At 54.6% G+C, this 21627-nt stretch overlaps 6 protein-coding genes and 1 non-coding gene across 7 annotated transcripts, besides 3 other annotated features; 3 read left to right on the plus strand and 4 right to left on the minus strand.

Annotated features, from left to right (window-relative positions):
* Nucleotides 1-408: 408 nt before the first annotated feature.
* Nucleotides 409-1395, minus strand: CYME_CMI185C (probable leucine aminopeptidase; the record flags this gene model as incomplete). The annotated part of the gene is made up of 1 exon (XM_005536289.1): nucleotides 409-1395. The coding sequence occupies one exon, from the start codon at nucleotides 1393-1395 to the stop codon at nucleotides 409-411; it is 987 nt and encodes a 328-aa protein (XP_005536346.1).
* A 1569-nt stretch (nucleotides 1396-2964) lies between these two features.
* CYME_CMI186C (cytochrome c-type biogenesis protein ccmE) lies at nucleotides 2965-3717 on the plus strand (the record flags this gene model as incomplete). The annotated part of the gene is made up of 1 exon (XM_005536290.1): nucleotides 2965-3717. One exon carries the CDS (start codon nucleotides 2965-2967, stop codon nucleotides 3715-3717), a length of 753 nt encoding a protein of 250 aa, XP_005536347.1.
* Nucleotides 3718-4341: 624 nt separating this feature from the next.
* Nucleotides 4342-4833, minus strand: CYME_CMI187C (similar to ribonuclease P protein subunit RPR2; the record flags this gene model as incomplete). Its single annotated transcript, XM_005536291.1, has 1 exon — nucleotides 4342-4833. The coding sequence occupies one exon, from the start codon at nucleotides 4831-4833 to the stop codon at nucleotides 4342-4344; it is 492 nt and encodes a 163-aa protein (XP_005536348.1).
* Nucleotides 4834-5062: 229 nt separating this feature from the next.
* Nucleotides 5063-7174: a sequence feature (repetitive element).
* Nucleotides 7175-9277: 2103 nt separating this feature from the next.
* On the minus strand, nucleotides 9278-9652 carry CYME_CMI189C (retroelement, dead; the record flags this gene model as incomplete). Its single annotated transcript, XM_005536292.1, has 1 exon — nucleotides 9278-9652. One exon carries the CDS (start codon nucleotides 9650-9652, stop codon nucleotides 9278-9280), a length of 375 nt encoding a protein of 124 aa, XP_005536349.1.
* A 1426-nt stretch (nucleotides 9653-11078) lies between these two features.
* Nucleotides 11079-14343: a sequence feature (repetitive element).
* Nucleotides 14344-14393: 50 nt separating this feature from the next.
* On the plus strand, nucleotides 14394-18197 carry CYME_CMI192C (sister-chromatide cohesion complex Cohesin, subunit SMC1; the record flags this gene model as incomplete). Its single annotated transcript, XM_005536293.1, has 1 exon — nucleotides 14394-18197. One exon carries the CDS (start codon nucleotides 14394-14396, stop codon nucleotides 18195-18197), a length of 3804 nt encoding a protein of 1267 aa, XP_005536350.1.
* Nucleotides 14462-15697: a sequence feature (possible transcribed region).
* CYME_CMI193T lies at nucleotides 16617-18674 on the minus strand. Its single transcript, XR_002461333.1, has one exon. It is a non-coding gene; the product is annotated as a hypothetical transcript (transcript).
* Nucleotides 18675-19104: 430 nt separating this feature from the next.
* On the plus strand, nucleotides 19105-20358 carry CYME_CMI194C (similar to rubredoxin; the record flags this gene model as incomplete). Its single annotated transcript, XM_005536294.1, has 1 exon — nucleotides 19105-20358. One exon carries the CDS (start codon nucleotides 19105-19107, stop codon nucleotides 20356-20358), a length of 1254 nt encoding a protein of 417 aa, XP_005536351.1.
* Between the last annotated feature and the right edge of the window lie 1269 nt (nucleotides 20359-21627).

Consider the following 21627-nt stretch of genomic DNA (forward strand, 5'->3'; position numbering starts at 1 on the left):
CGTATTCCACGTATGTGCCTGTGCCTGCCGTGCAATCCCTCGACGCATAGGATTTTGCGTGACAGGAAGCGTGCGGTCTCGGACAGGAAGCATCGACGCAGACGAGGAATATCTCCTTCTCTTACGCAGGACAGCTTCCCGAAGCATCCAGGACTCTTGTGGGGTCTGAGTTCCAGCACCCGCGATTCGACTTTGCGAACAGACCTCGACGTGTGTCTCGACACGAGCGGTGCGGTTGCACTGCTGATGCTGGTTGCTGAAACACGCGCTGTCCCAGTTGCTCGAGAATGCTCTCATTTACGCCTATCCATTTGATCGGTGATATACTCGATATGCCAGTGTTGCGCATTGTTCGGTGCGTTTTGCAGAATACCTTTCGAAACGTTCATGGAATTCGGGTTCACCTGATCAACCACGGGCGATTCCTTCGACGAACTCGACAAGCGTACGAGTAGGAACACCTGTCGCCATGCTCTGCTTCTCATTCCACACGGTTCCCGCGATATCCAAATGTGCCCAGGGGACTTCCTTTTTCACAAATTCCTGAAGGAAGAGGGCGGCGATAATTGCCCCGCCCCATCGACCTCCTGTGATATTCTTGAGATCGCTAATTTTGCCCTTCAGTCCCTCGCGGTACTCAGGTGCAAGTGGCATACGCCAGACGCGCTCGCCGACAAGTTTGGCGGCAGAATCCAGCCGTGCGGCGATATCATCATGAGCGGTCCACATGCCCGAGTACTCCGTGCCGAGCGCGACAATGCAGGCCCCGGTCAGCGTCGCAATGTCGACCAGGGCATCCAAGTTAGGAATATTCTGCTGGGCGTAGAGAAGTGCGTCCGCCAGCGTTAGGCGACCCTCGGCATCCGTATTCAACACTTCAATGGTTTTCCCATTGCTCGCCGTTAGAATGTCCCCGGGATGGTACGCTTTCCCCGAGATCATGTTTTCACAGCATGCCGTAATGACGGAAAGCTCTAAATTGGGCGGCTCCAATGCCATGATGGCCTTCATCGTGCCGAAGCAAGCCGCCGCGCCGCCGCAGTCGAACTTCATCAGTTCAATCATCGAGCCGGCGGTCTTGAGGTTGTAACCGCCAGTGTCATGCGTTATGCCCTTACCAACGAGACACACGCGCTTTTGAGTCTTTCCCGGTGTCACGACGGGTGAGGTATATTTCATATGGATAAACTTGGGAGGGAGCTCAGAGCCCTGGGCAACTCCTAGAAAAGCGCCCATGCCGAGGCGCTCGCAATCCTCCTTCTCGAGGATGGTGCAGGTTATCGATCCTCGGGAGCTTTCGGCGAGGCTCCTTGCGGTTTCCGCGAAGAACTCCGGCGTCGCTACGTTTGGTGGCGCGTTCACGATCTCGCGCGTGAGGATAACGCCGCTGGCCATCGCTTCGCCGCGCTTCACTGCGGTCTCGTCCGCACCGAGGAGATCGATGAAGGCACCGCTGGGTTTCGTTGCTGCGCCCTTTGTCGCGCCGTCCTCTTCCTCCGATGAACGGAATCGATCATCGGTAAAAGCTGCGAGCAGAACGGCTTCCGCGAGGCGCTGCGTGAGTACTTCCGGCGCTAGCGATGCCTTTCCTTGCGGCGAAGCGATGACGACGCCCAAACGATCCGGTTGGGAGCTGTCGGATTTCAACTGCGTGCTCACAAAGGCACCAAACTGTTCAAAATATCAGTGTTGAAGTCGTCGTCCTTTCCAAGACAGTAAACGGCCACGCGCCGCACTCGCACGGTGATGGTATTGCTATCTCCCAGCACCAGGAGGTGTGTTGTGACAGAGCTTCCGGACTTTAACCTCGGCTCCGCGTCTTCAACGAGCTTTTTCACGATTCGAGCAAGATCTGGGCCCAGTAAACGATTCGCCCGTTCAGAAAGCTCGTATATCGTGGCACCAGTTCCGCCGCTGGCACTGGATGCACTGCCAGCCGCAGCGCCACGGGTCAAGTCAGCCGAGAAGAGGCCAATGACCAAGGTTTCCCCTTCGAAGGCGTGCGAGCCCTCCGACGGCAGCGGTCTCGCTCTCAACGTCGGTAGTTGCCGTCGCTCGGACGCCGGCCTCGGTCTCGTGGGTACAGTCATAGCCAGTGATCGGATAGGCGCAAATGGAAAGACGCTTCGCCGAGCAGCGGGACGCAAACGAGCTCTCTCCCAGCACGGCCCAGCCACAAACAAACAATTGCAGAGTGCGTCCCCTTTGGTGCTAGGGCGAAAACCAGCGATGAATTCCTGTCCGGAAGCAACGTTGCAACAGGAAAGATAAACCTATTGAAACGAGTCGCTGCTTCATGGGAGCGATAGCTTCAGCAGCGGGCGCAGCTGCCTCCAGCGACGACGCCCTGGCGCGCATCGACGCGCTCTGTTGGCCGCGGCGTTGCAGCGCTGCTGCCGATCCGGCCGTCGGTTCGTGAAGGCGTTCCCGGGGGGGCGGTGCGCGCGGCGCGGCTGTGCAGCATCACCGCGATGCATTTCCCTAGGAGCGGGGCTAGTCGAGCGAGCCTGTGTGTGAACGGTGTATGCGGCTGTATACTTGTCGTGTGGTTGCTCTTTGATAGGGTCGAACCGGTGTCGTGACAGTTGCTGGTACGGCTTTTCGTGCATTCGTTTTCGTGCAAAAGCACGGTCTGATTTGGCTCAATTCTCCTGCGTGCTGTGTGATCATAGGCAGTGAGCGTGCTGGAACGAGGCAGGGCAACGGAGGTGTAGCGCACGCGAGGCTGGGCGGTGTGCTCGGTGCAGCCGGCTCGATACCCTGGGGTGGCGAAACTATTAAGCTGTTGGAGCACGGTTCTCTGTTCTGGACTATCCGAACGCACGCGGGAGCTGTCGGGCTCGAGCGGGAAACTTTTTGAGCTTGGGAACTGCGAAAATGGCCATACGGCTTTCCTGAACCTGTTGCAGTAGAAGTTTGTACTGAACGCAGTTGAAGCTTGAAACAGACATCGTTTCTAGCAGAATGCGGTTTGCCTGCTGGGAGCGACTCCTCGCAAGCGCGAGACAGTCTGTGAACGTGCTTACGTCCGCTCGAGGTACGCGGTTTTGTCACAGACGTGCCTTCTCTGGACGCATGCCTGTCGGTTGGGACACAACGGCACGCAAGGCACTTGCGATGAACGACATGTTTATGAGGTTTCGTTTTCAGTATCGGAGTGGCGCTATGTACAGTTCCTTCTCGACATCACAAGGAGAAACCCTATTCAGTGCAGAGCGAGTTTCAGACGCAGCAGTCTGGCGACGACGTCTGGAGCAGCGTCGGCGCCGACAGTTTTACAGCGCGTTGGGCGGCGTTGTTGGCGCAGCGTTGATGACGTTCGCGGTGATAAAAACAATGGAAGACAGCATGATCTTCTTTTACACGCCGACGCAAGTATTGGAAGAATTGCCGCCAACAACTGCAAACAGACGGATGCGTCTGGGCGGGCTGGTTGTCAGCGGTAGCCTGCAGCGCCATGGCAACGGAGATGTTGAATTTGAGATCACGGACTTGGAGAACGAAGTTCTTGTCACGTTTAATGGGTTTCTACCAGACTTGTTCCGCGAAGGTCAGAGCGCTGTGGTTGAAGGATATATTTTGGAGCGGGAGAACGATGGACGACCGCTGCGATTCAAGGCCACTAGCGTCCTTGCAAAACACGATGAGAAGTACATGCCGGCTCAGGTTCGCAGTATGCTGGAAAAGAACCGGCCGACTCGCAGTGACACGCCCTAGTGTCGACATCTCGCACTCCATGAAAGCTTAAATGCACAAGAGCACGGGAGAAGGAAGCAGCGTGAACCCCGAATGGTGAGCATTGCGTGCCGCTACTGGCGTTCTGCTGCTATGGAGCCAAATCCGCAGCCACGGAACCTATTCCGGCTGCATCCTCTGAAACATATGTCGCTCACACAGCACTAGTTCTCAAGGAGAGGCCTGCGTCCTCAAACAGCGACAGCGCGTATTTTCTTAGAAAACATCCGGACTTTCGACTGATCAGCACCGCGGGATCGCTGGCGAACTGCTGGTATTCTGCGCCCGGCTTGATCGTTATCAACTGCATCCGCAAATCTCTTTATTCGATGTGACGCCATGCGTAGAGCAGTTTCAAATAGGAAACTTTGCGGATACCTAGAGTAAGCCGAAACTTGTTGGGCGTATTCGCGCAGAAAATAGCGGTATCCAATGCTTTCAGGGCTGTAATCTTTCAAGTGTTTCTCAGCGTGGCTTCAGAACGACAGGAATATGCAGGGCAAACGAATGATTAGGGTTGCAGAGCACAAGGAAAGGCCTCTGTGCTGTTTCCGCTGTGCGTGGATGCCTCGCGCACGGGCCATGCTTTCCGCGCCGACGCAAACACTATCGTTCGTCGCGGGTCACCGCTGTCGCACTTGTTGGAGAAAACGGCGTATTTTCCTCGTCACGCACTGGAACCGAACGAACCACGTTTGGAATCGCTGGCGCGACGCTCCCAGACGCAACAAACTTGATGGGAAACCTTCGAAAGGCTCCGCAAATTTTGCAGTGAAGCACTAGTCGTTGTCGGCGAACGCGTACAAACGTGTTTCTTCCAGGTTGGAAGATGCTGCCACAGCGCTTACAGGTGTGCCGCTTGACATTCTCACAGTCCAGTTGAAGGTTCACCCTCGTAGCGATCTTTCGCATGAGCAGCACATACGAGCGCGAGACCGCCGATAGGCTCTGTTGCAACGCCCTGGCAGCGCGCCACAAGTGTGCGACTCGGGCTTCTGCATCCCGTGAACGAGTGTTTTTGTAGTTGTTCTGCTTGTTCTGCTTGTTCTGCTTGTTCTGCTTGTTCTTCTGGGATGAAGAAGAGCATTGCTTCGCCATGCAGTGTCCCTACTGAGCGGACTAGAAGCGGCAGTTTTCAAAGCGTCGTTGGTGGTCACAGCGAAACGCTGTTCGAAAGTCGCACGTCGCCGACCGTGCACGGTAGTAGCGGGAAACGCGCGTTCGACATAGCGTTTCCAGCTGACGTGTAGACGCCTCCCCGTCTTTCTCGACCGGCCACCGACTACTGGTTTCAACTTTTTCTCATATAGTTCCACTTTGAGAGGTTGCCCCACAAGTCCGCTCTTGTCGTCTCTGGAGGTCTTCTCTCCAGCACCGCACATCTCCTTACATTGATAGCGGCATTAAAGTCAAGATTCACGAACTCCATACGTTTCTTGCCATCGTTCGTTGTACTTACTAGTGCAAGTAGCCCTCGCACTTTCGCCCTCCTTTCCATTTGCTCTTCGGTCAGCGGTCCGTACTTTTTTATATCCTCAGGGCTCCGCTGACACTTTTCCATCTCGACCCTTTGAAGTGTACATCCCAGTTCATGGTGTGTATAGGATGTTCGGAACTCATCTACAGTTACTGTGACGAAACGCCATGCACACTCTTTGTACGTTCTTGTCGTTGGAGCTGGTGTAGTTCCTTTTTGGGTCATCAAGCGCCCTGCTCCGTACGCTATTACAAGCCTCTGACTTTAATCCTCCTTCAAGGCGCTCAACTCATTGAAACAATTCACGAATGAACGCTGCTTCTGACAATACAAGTTCATACGCAGACGAGCCCACCGGGGCTTTGTATACTCTTTCCACAGGGCATCCCAATGCGCCATGCGAACTTCCATGAATTTCCAAAAAGCATCAAGGTCCGCTCCTCGGCTCGTCACCTCGCTCAAAGCTTCCAGGTGCTCCTTCATTCCTGCATTCCATGTCTCAGTTTTTTTCCTTGCATTCATGATTTCCGATTCTCGATCGTATCTCGCTCTCGAGAAGCTCAAAATTCGCATGTCTTTCTGACGTAAGTTACCATCAGTATCATCTTCCACACGCCTGGGCAAAGCGATGGTTATGATATTTGTGTTTCCAGGGTCCGCGTCAACGACAAGGTCGTTATGCTCCACCTCCTGCGTCGCAAGTTCCGCTTCCTTCTTATCTTCATGCTTCGCCGCGGCAGCCATACAGTCGTTATCCTCCACTTTCTGTGTGGCAGGATCCGCCGTCTTCATATCTTCATGGTTCGCCGAGGACGGAACTGGACGATCTCTCTTCAACCGCCGATAGTGTATACACAAGGCTACTCCATCGGTTTCGATCAACCCAGTAAGTACCTTTTGTTTGCTGGCTTTGAGACGTTTGAAATCGAAGAGACTCTTCCAGTACGTCTCCCGGTTTTCACCGGAGAATTCCTCCCTGCTAACACTGAACTCCGGACTGATCCCCTTCATGATGCCGTAAAGGATTCTGGAGTCGACAGTCACAAAATGTGACTTGATGTTGCACATTGGAACCAGGTTGAAGCGCTTCCCCATTAGGACAGCCTTCCGTCTCTCCCACTCTTCATTGTTTTCCCCACTCAGCTTCATCTCCGCTTTGCGTTCGAGTTCACGGTCCAAAAACACGAAGTACCTCAAGATGAGGAGGCAGTATCTTTCCTTATCTTTTTTCAACTCTGATACCTTTTCTGATGGATTCACCAGCCCCAAGACTGCACGGTGCTCTTGTATAACCGCACGGATCACAGAAGCTTCATTCGTGCTCTCGTTTGACGCCTTCTTCTCGACAAATTCGACCTCATCTTCACGCTTGCGATCTTTCATGATGCCATTGATAATCGCCCATTTTCCATTGCGGGATAGGCCCGGGTAGAGTGCAACCACGGCGCGTATTAAGAAACGTTCGAGGTTCGTTGTCAAATGGTTCTTCAGGTTCGTGATGCACTTCATCGCCCCATAGTCGTAAATATCGCGGTCACCCCTGCATCGAGTACCGTTGAAGCTGTAGAAGGGATGTTTTTCGTGGAGGGCACGCACCAGCTAATGTTCCGTCCGCGCTCTCTCTGTGCCAAGCATCAGGTGACGAATAAACGTCTTGTCGAGAAACTCGTCCGCAACCTCGACTATTTCCATGTGCGTCACGTCTTCGTACATCTCCCTCGCGCAATGCATCAGTTCTGACGACGCCTTGACAATACTCTTGGAGTACGAATCGAGACGTTTTTTGATAGCGTCTCGCAACTCTTCCCTGTAGGGATCCTTGATATGTCCAAGAAGGAAGGATTTCACCGCCTTCTCGTTGTACAGCCGTCTTTCTTGCCGCCTTCGACGTAGGGCCTCCCCCCTTCGGTTCCTCTTCTCTTTCTTTTCTTCTGGACTCGGCACTGTTTTTTGTTTTTTTTCTGGCAGCCGGCGACCTTGGGCCCCCAGGATCGTGCACTTTCTTTTCCATAACTTTCCTTTTTAGTATTTTTGAGAAAGAACGCTCTTTGAACCCTTCTGTTATATGCTGCGAAAAAACACTTGACTAGACTTGTTTGAGAGCTGACACAAAAATGAACTGAAAACTATACGTTGCCAAGATCTCAACGGGAATCCGACTTTTACAGCTGAACAACACGCTACTGATCTCAATCGAGTTTCCCTTCAACGGCGACATACGCGTCGTGTCTCATGCCTGCCAGATCCCCCAGGTGCACTCACCGGGCGCGACTCTTTTTTTCATAGACAAGACGTTTACTTGTGCCCGCATTCTCCGATTGTGCGCTTTTTCTTTTCTTACTTTTTTTTTCAGTGTGCGGTGACGTATCCATCAACCCCCTACCTCCATGTTACATTACTTGTACTTCGTTTTGGATATTCTGGTCGTTTCATACGTCCTATCGTGTGCCGAGCCTGCCGAAAGCGACAGCAACGGCGCCTAAAGCGCCGGTGCGGTCGCTGCACGGAGACAGAACGGCTTTTCCATACCACAGAGGGCGTCGGCTCGAGGCATGGTTCACCCGACGTAGAATCGGGTCTCGTCGTCAGTTTGAGCTCGGATAGTCTGCGGATGCAAGCTTGTCTTCGCTGCACGATACGCTGGAGAAACTTGGCTGTTAGGATACATCCTAGGAGCCGCCTCTCTCCTTCCTGGTCATGCATGGAATGCGTTGTTGTCGGTTGGCAATGCGAGTTTGTGCTTGACACCCACCACTGTGGGTAGGCGCAGAAAGCGCACTGGGCCCGTGTGCGCATCCGATACGCTGGACCTCATGCCTAGAACGTAGCATGTGAGTTTGTTCGCCACTAATGAGCGCTGAGGCTCGGTTAGCGGACCATCAGTTACCAGTGCTACACTCCGAGTGAGTGTCCGGCCTTCGACAATCACGGTGATGTCCAGCTGCTGCTGTCCCCCAAGGAGCTCGCTGCGCTCCTGCTTCCAGCGCGGGCAATGTAGGCCTAAATGTGTCAGCGTCTCGGGTATCTCGTCTCGACAGCAGGGACAGTGTGATTCCCAGTGCGATTCCAGTGTTCCTATACGGCTTAGAGCCGGTGCTGCCAGCCGGAAGCCACCAACGCGGATTTTGGCGAGCCACTGGGTACCTCGAGCAAGTCCCGGGAATTCCAGCCTCCTACCAGTACTTGCATGTGTATGCTAGGTTGTAGTTCCGGTATAGAGTCAAGCCGGCGTTACTGGCGCGACTGGTTCCGTGTATACGTTCCCATATGGTTGTTTGGACCGTTCGCTTGAGGCGGCGGGAGCCTTGTGCATTTCTGGGGAACGATTCGAGCGCATTTTCGCCTAAGAGGCGCTTCAGCCAAATATGCGTTGATTTCATCCAAGTGTTCTTGCGGTGCGTTGGGGTTTGCATGAAACTCCGACTGAACCAGGTGCGCATGGTGGGCCCTTTGGCCCATATGCGTGCCCGGCAGCCTGCTGCTATCGCTTCTGTCGAGGGTATTTGGAGTTCAAGTCCGAGTGCCAGCGCGGTGGTTGCTCTGCTCTGCACTGAGCATCAAACAACGACAACGAGTCGCATTGCCCTGTTGGCGGCTGTCTGCGGACGCGAGGCATTTGTGTGCTTCATGCCGCACCACCCAGCACCCCAGGTCGCAGGCTGGATGATACACATCCTTCGTGCGCTGGTACGAATTGCTATGCAGATAGAGGGGTCGGATGGGACTGGGCGTGCGATCGCTGTACGTCTATGCATCTTGGCGATCATCTCGTCAACGTGTGCGTTTTCGTCGAGCGTCGGCGTTAGACAGACCCCCAGGTAGCGATAGTTTTCCCCGATCGGAATTTCCTGATTCTGCAACCGCCACGAGCGATTGCGAATGCGCTGCGAGTCTCCATGGATGGCCATGACGCCGCACTTCGATGCTCCTACGTTCATCTCCCAGCGATCGGCCCAGGCGCTGGCTTGTTGCATGCTACCCGCAAGCGTTTCCGGGGCGGGTGCCAACAGCACTATATCGTCCGCAACTAGACGGCCTGCGAGGCGGTTCCTATGTGAGGGCTCCTCATCGGGCATCTCCCCAGTCTATCCACGGCACCTCAAGCCCGTATTGTCTGCAGTTTTTCAGCGGATCGTTGATGAAGATGTTGAAAAGGAGCGGGGATGCGCGCTCGCCCTTTTGTAGTCCACGGCGTATTCTTATACAAGGGGTTCTTGAGCCGTCGCCCAGTCGGATGCGCATCCACGAGTCTGCATAGAGCGCACGGAAGAACGCTAAGCACTTTCCGGAGACTCCGGCTCGTTCCATCTTCAAAAATAGAGCCTCGTGCGGGACCGTGTCAAAGGCCTCTTGGAAGTCGATGAAGCATACGTAAGTTGGTTGTTGGCCGCTAATGGAGCGACGTTGCGCCACTTCAATGAGGGTCAGGGCATGGTTCATGCACTCATCGCGGCTCCGGAATCCAGCCTGTTCTGGGGCGAAGAACTTGCGTTCCTCGAGGCCTCTCTGGATCCGGTTCGTGAGGTTGGCGCAAAAGTAGCTTCATGATTGACGGGATGAGGCCGATAGGCCGGTAGATGTTCATGTCTTTGTGTGTAAGAGTCCTTTTTGAGGATCGGTACGACCTCGGCAGTCCTCCGTACATCTGGGATGCACGCTTCTTCAAACATGCGTTGAATGAGCTCCAGAAGGCGTTTGCATAAGATTGTGTCAGGTTCATCTGGTATCGATGGTGTCCCTGTTGTCTCGTATTTTGGGGTCACCAGTTTCATCCACTCCGCAGGGATACCGTCGATGCCAGGTGTTTTGCGGTTGCTTGAGCATAGTAGGGCCCGAACAGATTCAGGCCAGAAGATTGGCTCGTTCCATTCCGGTACCGGGTCGAGGCGCGGTAGTTCTGCAGCATATTGGTGCCAATAGATTCGGTCTTGGCAGTTCCCAGTTGCGTCTTCATGCAGCTCTATCCCGTGGTCCGTCCAGGCCTCATTCACTGAGGCACGCTCCGTCCTCAGCGCTTCCTTATAAACGATTGATGTGAGCCGCAAGCACTTTTTTGGTGGGTCCAGTCTCGATCGAATGTAGCGCTAGGTCTCATCTTCGTTGGTGCCCTCGAGCATAAATTCCGTCAGGGAGTCGATTTTGCGGTTTCGATCCTCTCGTTTGTCTTCTCTGGAACGTTTCTTCTTTCTTTTGATAGCGTCCTCATGTTGCGCCTGTAGCGCCGGTAGCGCTGCCTTCGCTTCCTTGTCTCCGGCGTTGGCGCGTATGGCGGTGCGGTTGACGATCTTATAGAGTCGGTGGCATTCATCATTCCGAGTTTTGGTACGTCATTCCAGGTACCGCGGTTTGCAACTGTTGTGTTCTGGTGCAAGCAGTCCCAGTTCTCTGGCAATCTTCTGATTCCCATCTACATACTCGCGTGCCAATTGGTCAAAAGATTTGTATGCACGGCTTTTCGGATCTTCAGCGCTGTGAGCAGGTGCCTGGGTTTGGCGACGTTTTTCTTGGGTTCCCGCTGGGGTGCCCTTTCGGGGGATCACTTGCGATGGGCTCGTTTGGGGGGGTCTTCTTTCTATTCTTCTGTTTTTTCTTGTCGGTCTTCCTCGTCTTCTTCGGGCTCTTTCCTGAGCTGCTTTCTCTGGATATTTTGCATCTAAGTGGATCATGAGGTTTCTGTGCCTCCTTCTCCGTATCTGGTTGGGTCTCTTTACCTAATGCAGAGTCCTCCACTTGTATCAGTTCTTCGTTACAGTACTGGTAATTCGAAATCTCGTCGTCTAGTATCGAGGCCGTCCCACAAATATTCCATGATACGAAACCTATCGAGTCATAGCGCATACGGGAATAGGAATAGCGCTACGGTACTCCAGAGATACGTTGTCGATTTAGATACACGCTTCACGAGGTGTGTGAACGTACATGCCACCATTGCCCTCTGCATTCCAGTCGTTCATTGAGTGTCTGCCGCAGCGCTAGCGCGGAATCAGAAGTACATTAGTAAAGGTCGATTCGAATGCGACCTTTATCTTGCCGGACGCGTGTACCTCTCCTCAACCACAGGGGATACTCTACGAACCAACCTTTCAGCGGCTTCGTATCCGCTCCCCAAATACATAGGCGGGCAAGTCGCTTACTCCACCTTCGACAGTGAACATACTGGCAGCCGTCTTCAAAAGTATCCGCCGAGATTGTTTCCAAAGTTGAGGTAGGTACGCAAGGTAGGAGGTACAACTGAGCCCGAGTTCGAGGATAGATCCAGTATTTGCGCCGAAACCTGCAGCGTTGATTCGGGAGGGGCGAATGACTGCTCAGAACTCTCGTCAATATTTTCTGGTGCTACTGCCTCCGCCCCTCCGTTCGTTGCGGTCAAGGTCCCTGGCGTGGGCTTCCTTCCCCGTCGCTTAAACACCCCGCGTTAACCCATTTTCAGAGCTTCTCTGGAAAATCTAGACCTCTTAGGCGAGGGTGGTGTGTGGGGCTTTTAAGATAGTGGTTCTTTGATAAATAGTTTGCGACTAGTTTGCATCACGCTCGGTGAGTGCACCTGGGGGATCTGGCAGACATGAGACACGACGCGTATGTCGCCGTTGAAGGGAAACTCGATTGGGATCAGTAGCGTGTTGTTCAGCTGTAAAAGTCGGATTCCCGTTGAGATCTTGGCAACGTATAGTTTTCAGTTCATTTTTGTGTCAGCTCTCAAACAAGTCTAGTCAAGTGTTTTTTCGCAGCATATAACAGAAGGGTTCAAAGAGCGTTCTTTCTCAAAAATACTAAAAAGGAAAGTTATGGAAAAGAAAGTGCACGATCCCGGAGGCCCAGTGTCGCCGGCTGCCAGAAAAAAACAAAAAACAGTGCCGAGTCCAGAAGAAAAGGAAGAGAAGAGGAACCGAAGGGGGGAGGTCCTACGTCGAAGGCGGCAAGAAAGACGGCTGTACAACGAGAAGGCGGTGAAATCCTTCCTTCTTGGACATATCAAGGATCCCTACAGGGAAGAGTTGCGAGACGCTATCAAAAAACGTCTCGATTCGTACTCCAAGAGTATTGTCAAGGCGTCGTCAGAACTGATGCATTGCGTGAGGGAGATGTACGAAGACGTGACGCACATGGAAATAGTCGAGGTTGCGGACGAGGTTTTCGACAAGACGTTTATTCGTCACCTGATGCTTGGCACAGAGAGAGCGCGGACGGAACATTAGCTGGTGCGTGCCCTCCACGAAAAACATCCCTTCTACAGCTTCAACGGTACTCGATGCAGGGGTGACCGCGATATTTACGACTATGGGGCGATGAAGTGCATCACGAACCTGAAGAACCATTTGACAACGAACCTCGAACGTTTCTTAATACGCGCCGTGGTTGCACTCTACCCGGGCCTATCCCGCAATGGAAAATGGGCGATTATCAATGGCATCATGAAAGATCGCAAGCGTGAAGATGAGGTCGAATTTGTCGAGAAGAAGGCGTCAAACGAGAGCACGAATGAAGCTTCTGTGATCCGTGCGGTTATACAAGAGCACCGTGCAGTCTTGGGGCTGGTGAATCCAGCAGAAAAGGTATCAGAGTTGAAGAAAGATAAGGAAAGATACTGCCTCCTCATCTTGAGGTACTTCGTGTTTTTGGACCGTGAACTCGAACGCAAAGCGGAGATGAAGCTGAGTGAAGAAAACAATGAAGAGTGGGAGAGACGGAAGGCTTTCCTAATGGGGAGGCGCTTCAACCTGGTTCCAATGTGCAACATCAAGTCACATTTTGTGACTGTCGACTCCAGAATCCTTTACGGCATCATGAAGGGGATCAGTCCGGAGTTCAATGTTAGCAGGGAGGAATTCTCCGGTGAAAACCGGGAGACGTCTTGGAAGAGTCTCTTCGATTTCAAACGTCTCAAAGCCAGCAAACAAAAGGTACTTACTGGGTTGATCGAAACCGATGGAGTAGCCTTGTGTATACACTATCGGCGGTTGAAGAGAGATCGTCCAGTCCTGCCCTCGGCTGCGCCCGCGACGAAGGATGAAGATAAGAAGGAAGCGGCTCCTGTAACGCAGGAGGTGGAGGATAGTGACTTTCTCGTTGACGCGGCGAAGGATGAAGATAAGAAGGAAGCGGCTCCTGCGACGCAGGAGGTGGAGCATAACGACCTTGTCGTTGACGCGGACCCTGGAAACACAAATATCATAACCATCGCTTTGCCCAGGCGTGTGGAAGATGATACTGATGGTAACTTACGTCAGAAAGACATGCGAATTTTGAGCTTCTCGAGAGCGAGATACGATCGAGAATCGGAAATCATGAATGCAAGGAAGAAAACTGAGACATGGAATGCAGGAATGAAGGAGCACCTGGAAGCTTTGAGCGAGGTGACGAGCCGAGGAGCGGACTTTGAAGCTTTTTGGAAATTCATGGAAGTTCGCATGGCGCATTGGGATGCCCTGTGGAAAGAGTATACAAAGCCCCGGTGGGCTCGTCTGCGTATGAACTTGTATTGTGGGAAGCAGCGGGCGTTCGCGAATTTGTTCAATGAGTTGAGCGCCTTGAAGGAGGATGGGAGTCAGAGGCTGGTAGTGGCTTATGGAGCAGGGCGCTGGGCGTCGAAGAAAGGCACTACGCCAGCTCCAACTACGAGGGTGCACAAGGAGTGCGCAAGGCGTTTTGTTACAATACCTGTAGATGAGTTCCGAACATCGAATACAAACCACGAGCTGGGATGCACACCCCAGAGAGTGGAGATGGAAAAGTGCCAGAGGAGCCCTGAGGAATTTGCAAATTACGGACCGCTGACGGAGGAGCAAATGGAAAGGAGAGCGAAAGTGCGAGGGCTACTTGCACTATTAAGTACAACGAACGATGGCAAGAAACGTATGGAGTTCGTGAATCTTGACTTTAATGCCGCTATCAATGTAAGGAGATGTGCGGTGCTGGAAAGTAGACCTCCAGAGTGGACACGAGAGAACTTTTTTGGATAACCTCCCAAAGTCGAACTATATGAGAAAAAGTTGGAAGCAGAAGTAGGTGGCCGGTCGAAAAAGGCGCGGAGGCGCCTGCGCGTCGACTGGAAACGTTTCGTGTAAGGCGCGGTTTTCCCGCCACTACTGTAAACTGCCGACGTCGTTCGACTTAGAGCGGCGTTGGCGGCTGTCCGTTCAGGGTGGCCTCCTGTGCGAGCTTGGCGTCGATACTTGCACATATGGGTCGCATACAGCGCCTAGAGGTAGAAAACTTCAAGTCTTACGGTGGCAAGGTGTGCATCGGACCTTTCGTGGAGGGGTTTACGGCTGTCATCGGACCTAACGGCGTTGGTAAGTCGAACTTATTAGATGCCTTGGGGTTTGCGCTAGGCTTGCCCGCCCGCTTTCTTCGGGCGCAGCGCTTAGCAGAACTTATCTATCGCAAATCTGACCATGATGTTGTTCATGGGCAGGAAGTTGCTGGTGAACATAACGTGGACGGTGCAAACCAGTCCCACCGTGAAACGGCGGTGGCAGGGCACGCAGACGGCTGCGCTAGCGTTCGTCTCTTTCTGGAGGTTGCGCCCGACCAGGTGCTCATTTTTGAGCGTTCCATCGAAACGAAAGGTGTTGCGAGCTACCAGGTGAACGGTCAACCGCTGAGCTCCGAGGAATATGCGGATAAGCTGGCAGAACACTCGATCTTAGTGAAAGCTCGCAACTTCCTCGTGTTCCAAAACGAAGTGGAAGATATAGCGACAAAGTCGGGAAAAGCGTTATCTGCGCTCTTCGAAGAGATATCGGGATCGGCCGAGTTACGCAATGAGTACGATTCGGCCTTGGCGGAGGTTCGCAAGGCCGAGCAACGGCTCCATTTGTGCGCCCAGAAAAAGAGGGGCCTCCTGGCCGAAAAGAAACAGTGTCGCGCGCATTGCGATGAAGCTGAGCGTTACAACCAGCTGCAGCAACAGATCGCGAAGATCAGGAAGCTTCGCGTGCTGTTCCAGCTGTTTCATTTGAAGAAGGATGATTCCGAAGCTGAAGAAAGCACGCAGGGACTCGAACGCGAGTTGGAAGCTCTGCGAGCACGAAGAGTTACCATCGCCAGCGACCTGGAAGACCAGAAACGGGCTCTCGCCAGCATGCGCCGCGAACAAGCCGCCCTCGAAAAGCGGCGGCAAGCACTCGAGTTATCCCTCGAGAAGAATCTGATACAGCAAGCAGCTAAACGAAGCGAAGCTCGCGCTGCGGAGAAGCGGCTCTCGATGGAGCAGAAGGCCCTCGACAACCTTCGCACCAATCGGACGCGATCCAGGGAGGAGATTCATGCGCTGGAAAAGGCGCTTGCCGAAGTTGGAGAAGCGCTGCGTGCTTTGAACGAAGAAGAGGAGCAGGCGTTGGCAGAATTGCAAGCCGCTCACGGAGTGGATTCCTCTGCAGTTCGCAGGTTACGTGATGAGGCGGTCGCGAGCACTGCGAGCATGCGTGAGATGCTTACCACGGCCGAGAGAGCAACGGCTGCGCTACGCGCCATGCACAAGACGGAGGCGCAGAAGCTCGCGGCCTTAGAACGACGCTTTCGCGAGCTGGAAATCGATCGTGATCGTCTTTCCATGCAGATCGAGAAGATTCGGGCAAAAATCCAAGACGCGGAGAGAAATTTGGAAGAGGCCCGCATCGCAGACCAGAAGGCGCGACGGCGGTCCAGCGAACAGGCACAGAAACGCGAGGCGCTCGAGAGGGCGGCCCAGCAGTATCGCGAGCGTCTGCTAGAACTTCGCTGTGCACGAATGGAGTCCGAAAGAGAGCGAAGATTCCACGAAACCTTAGATCAAATCATGCGTCTGTTCCCTGGCGCTCGAGGTCGCATCGTGGATATCTGCCGGCCCGTCCAGCGACGCTACGAAGAAGCCGTATCTGTCATTCTGGGCAAGCTTGGAGATGCGATTGTCGTCGATGACGAACGTACAGCAAGCGAATGCATCGCTTACTTGAAACAGCAACGTGCGGGCACGGCTACGTTCTTGCCCCTTGCTGAGATTCGTCCCGCGCCCATTGATGAGAGCTTGCGTGGTATTGGTGGCACTGTGCGGCTCGCAATCGATGTACTCGAGTTTGACAAGTCATTCTTCCCGGCCATTCAGTATGTTGTCGGAAACGCCTTAGTTTGCGACAGTTTGGATGAAGCACGCCATGTTGCGTACGGCGGCAGTCAGGTTTCACGCATCTGCACAATCGATGGCACGCTGATCCACCGTTCTGGGTTCATTACCGGCGGCGCGGAATCCGATCAGGGTGCGTCGCGCACGCTCTGGGAGAATGAACAGGCCGTCTCTCTCAAGCGGGAATTGGATGAAGTTTTGCTGGAGTTAGCGAAACTTGGTCCAGTAGATTCGGCACAAGAGCGCAATGAAGCTGAGCAAGCCCATGAAGTGCTCCTCAGTACTCAAAGACATCTCGAGTATTTACGACACGAGCTGCAACAAAATGAGGAACGTGCTGTCAAAGTCAGCTCCCAGCTGAATGCGCTTCACGAACAAGTCTCCAAAGCCAAGGTCAGCGAGGAACAATGCCGGCATCAACTCGAACAAGGCGTCGCAAATGTATCCCAGATCAAAGAAAGAATCGAACGCGCAGAGCGAGAAATACTCGGAGATATTTCCCCGCAGAGTATTCACCGAAACGAAGAGTTCCGCGAGCGTCGCCTGGCGCTGACCTCCCAGCAAGCCAAACTGCGCGCTCGTTTAGAATACGAATACGCCAGAGAAGCAGAAACCAGCGAGCAGGACCTCGTCGAGCGCGTCCAAAAGGCCACCGCAGCCAGAGCTGAGCTGGACACCCAGATTGAACGCCTAGAGCGTGAGCAGGAAACACTCGAGCACAGTATCCGGGAGGCACTGCAACAACAAGAGCATATTCAGCAACAACTGGCAAAAATAGAGGAAGCTCTGGAAAAGATGCGCGAAGAAGAGAAGCAGCTGGCAGAAGACATCAGTTCCAAGGAAAACGCCCTGAACACGCACCGCGCAAACAAGGAGGATATCGCCGAGCGTCTGCGCGCCCTGGAGACTGCGTGTCGCATCGACCAGATCGATGTGCGTGCGCCCGCGACAGCAGCAGAGGCGGGTCGGGGTCAGGGCCGCGGCGCTGGGCATTCGAGCGATCGCGCACGCGCTCGGACGCGCACCCGTGGTCCATCTGGTGCGCAGTCCGAAGACCCTGTCCTATTTGCAGAGGATCTGGATATGTCGCTCTTGAGCGAAGAGCATAGACATGCGAGAAGCCACTCTGAGCGCATGGCCATAGAGTCGTCGTTGAATGAACAGGAACAAAGTCTCGTGGCAGAGTTGGAGCGCATGGCCCCAAATCTGCGAATCACGCAACAGCTCGATGATATCCAGCAGAGGCTCGACCTTGTTGCCACCGAGCAGGAGGTCGCTCGTGGCGCGCTTGCGGAGGCAAATCGTCGATGGTTGAACGCGCGCGATGAGCGTACGCGGCGCTTTCGGGAGTGCTTCGATCATGTCGCCGTCTCCATCGATGGCGTATTCAAAGAGCTTACACGATCAGAGGTACATCCCGTGGGCGGAAGTGCCTCGATCAGCCTCGAGTCCGCGTCGGAGCCGTACCTAGGTGGCATTCGCTTCAGCGTCATGCTCCCCGCAAAGCGCTTCCGCGAGGTGGATCAGCTCAGCGGGGGCGAACGCAGCCTGGCGGCACTGGCACTTGTCTTTGCACTGCGTGACTTTCAGAAGTGTCCGTTTTTGATTATGGACGAGATTGACGCTGCACTGGACCCCGCAAACTTAAGCCGCGTGGCGACTTACATTCGAGGGCGTTCCGTACAGTCCCATCCATTTCAAACGATCGTCATTTCGCTTAAGGACCAGTTCTTTGAGTTCGCCAATGCCCTGGTTGGTGTTTATCGCAACCCTCTCGAAGGTCACTGCAGTCGCATGCTCACCCTAGATTTGGATGCCACTGTCGCAGCGACGAACACTGCGGACGCCAAAGAGACGCCTGCAGACTCGTCGCCCAGTTAGCCGCTGCAGCAGTCTGGTGTCGCACCTGTGACGCTCTAGGGCCCTGCTCGAGTGCACCAGGCTCCAGGAGAAAGCGTGCACCCGCCTCTGACTTGCGGAGACAATCGCAACCGGCTTGCTAGTCGTTAGACGACTCACGCAAACAGTTCTAAGCTAAAAAAATACACCCGCTCCAGAGACTCGCAGAGTTTCCCCAGGTCCATAGAGGTGCCCACGACACGGGGTACCCCCGAGCGCACCTCGGATATTGGCGTGCGGGCAAGCGCGCACCACTCCGCATCCAACCTGCAAGCTCCACTGGTTGCCACCGAGAGTTGCATACGGAGAAATTGGTTCACTCATATGAAACGCTGCAACGCCAAGTGCCTACCGTGAGCACCCATACCGACACCTATGCTGTCGCTATGGACGCTCCATGGAGACGACGCGCGGCTTTGCCATATCCGTGCAGCTGTCGACTCGAGGTGCCTTGCACTAGCAGCAGCCCCAGCTGCAGCAGCAGCAGCACTGGATTGCGTCGAACGCGGATCAGAGCGGATTCGTGCGGCCGTCCACCGAGACCCGTGTCCGTTTCCGAACGCGCGCCGCCCGGCCGTCGCCGGCGTCGTCCGCCTACCTGCCACCAAAGGCGGGCGCACGTCTCCGTTCCCGAGCACTCCCCGTGCGAGTGCAGGTGTTGGTTCAGAGTTTTTGCCAGTACACCGGCTCTACTGGGGGTATGTTTGGTTCAAGACCGCACACTGAACGCAGGCAACGCGCTGGCAGAATAATGTCGGCATCAGTGTCTTTCGTGGAGTCAGTTCAATTTCTGCAGCGTGGCTTTGGCTCGCGTCTGTGTCGCGGGGTAGGGTGTCGGCGTCGCAGCTGCGGCCGCAGCACGCCCGACTTGCGTTTACCGTTCGAGCGCATGCTTGCGAGCGAAACCCGAGTTCGACCTCGAATAGCTGTTGTCGTGCAGCGGCAGTACGTTGCCGCTGCAGCGCCAGCGATCGATCCCCGGAGGCCCACCCGTCAGAGCCGAACCAGTGAACCACAGCGTCAGCAACAGAGCTTCGAGGGTTTCGGTACGGGTACGGTTTCGCGCCCCGTCGGGCGCACCTCGGCGGGTGTAATCATAAGCGTGATCGTCGTGAGCGCTGCACTGGGCACAGCCGGGTACTTCGGCGTGCAGCGTTTCTTGAAGCAGCGCGAGCAGCTTATCGTTGAGTTTGGCGAGGAAATGGTCCAGGCCCTGCAGTTCGTTGAGCGACGCTCTGCAGATGACATCCCTGACGAGGATCGACTGCGGAAGGAGCTCACTCATGTAACCCGCGTCTACAGCGCAAAGGCGCCACTCTGGGGACAGAAACGGCGAATGTACAGCTCGTTTTTGTACACGCTGATCCGAAACGTGAAATTGACGGTGGGCGGGATTATGGCAGCACGCATTGCGCAGCAAATGCTGGGTGTATCGGAGCGTACTGCAGAGCAAGTGATGAACGCGCTCACTGAAGAGCGACTCGCATCAGCGCCAAGCTTGCTGAGCAAGCTGCTCTTCCTTAGCGAGCGACTCGGAATGAACAGCAAATCCCTACGCATTCGCGACAAGCTCTCGTTCAGTGCCGAAGCTGTGAGGAGTTTGCAACAAAACTTATGCGAAAGCTGTTATCGGGACGTTATAGAGGAAAGAATAAGTCGTCTGAAGGAGGCGCGTGGCGAGCAAACGCTGACCGCGGCGGGCCTGCCGGGCCCCGGTCAGGACGCGGAGCTTGAGCGCTTCCGAAGGCGTCTAACGCGGCTCTCGCTCGATATCGAACTCGCTAGGGATATGCTGCAATCGAACAACATTCCGAAAGGGTACGAATTGCTCGGACTCGGTGAGCGCGATGCGCGCACGATCATCGAGAATTTCATCGCGGACAAAGAACGCGCAGTGGACGCCACAGCTCGCGACATTGAGGCTCGCGAACGCTCCATCATGGCTCGCCAGCGCGAATCCGCCGCTGAGGCATCTGGCAGCGGGGGCGCAAAGCCCGCAACCCACCGCTTCGAGTGCCAGCGGTGCGGTTACACCCTGTTTCCAGCTGCTGGGAGGGAGTGGAAGTTTTACGGTGATGATTTCAAGTGCCCGCAGTGCGGTGCACCCAAGTCGGACTTTCGGGATACCTCCGAGCAATCGTAAATCCCTGGAATCTCTCTATAAGGGCATCTGCTGAGCGCGCCGCCGCACTTGGAAAGCCTACACCAGAGCCTGATCCGCAGCCGGGGAACCGCATCGCATACGACCCGCGCACAAGTGACGCTGCACGCCGCGTGAGTGGCGCGGTTTTCGGAAGGGAAGAAGGGGCAGGTGCGAGGCGTGCCTCATGGACGTCGTTACAAGTCCAGCGCGTCGTGCATCGCAGCGAAGCGGTGCGTCTGCGAGTGGGCGCTCTGCATGCCAGCCTCTGGGACACTCGGTCTCAGCAGAAACGAACAACCCGCCTGCGTAGGAGCTTTTCATCGCTGTATCGGTTGCATCTGAGCCTGAAAACAAAAACCCCATTTTAAATGTTGCGGCGTTGGTTTTGGTGACGTCTGCGTAGCGAGTCCCAACTCGGATCTCGATACCTAGAAACTCGCTCTGAGCTTGCAGATAGCACACACATGCCGAAAACGCGCTCCAGACACGATTGATCACCTGCTGTGCCATTTCATGTCATCCACAGGTCATCCACCGACGGCTTGGAAAAGTTGCAGTGGCGCGGTAGAGGGTCAAAGTATGGCGTGGACGCAGACGATGTTGCGCGGCAATGACAAGCGCTGCCCGGGCATTTTTTCGCACGTGTCTGCATTGAGTGGAGCGAGTCGCCGTAGAAAACTCGGACGTGCGCGTGAAAGCTTTTCTTTTGCTTCCCATGGCCATCAACACCAGTCTCTGCGGGCTTTTCATGCGACTGCCTCTTTATCCGCTCTCTTATCTCCGGATTTGCGTACGGCTATCGCTGCTCTCCGACAAGCTCCGATATCAACAGTCGAATATTGTTGATGGCAGCGTTATTGTACAGATATCATCGCTTCCGGCTATTGTCGACGCCTATGATGCAGATGAGGCAGTTGCGAATTACGTTTCAATAGCCATTTTCATGTTCTTTGGCTGCAGCACCGATGCGTCCGTAGCAGCGGTGGCGCTCGGCTGAACTCAGGGATTTTCACGTGTCCACTATATATCCTGGTCCGGGGCCTGCACTGTGGCGCGTAAACGCTTGTTGCATTGCTCGGAATGTGCACATAACGGATACGAAAGGTGCCTCTCGATGCACGCCTCCGTTTCCGAGCCCGGTGCCGTACCCAACGATCTCGGGCCTCTTTTAGGCGATCTCCTCGGCGTGTGCTCTGTCCGCTCCGAGTACAAACGCACGTTGCTCCGTTCGATAGCGGATTCGAAGAACGCGGTTTGGTTCTTGATGAA

This window comes from Cyanidioschyzon merolae, chromosome 9 (assembly GCF_000091205.1).
Source record: "Cyanidioschyzon merolae strain 10D DNA, chromosome 9, complete genome".
In the NCBI taxonomy this organism is placed as follows: Eukaryota; Rhodophyta; class Bangiophyceae; order Cyanidiales; family Cyanidiaceae; genus Cyanidioschyzon; species Cyanidioschyzon merolae.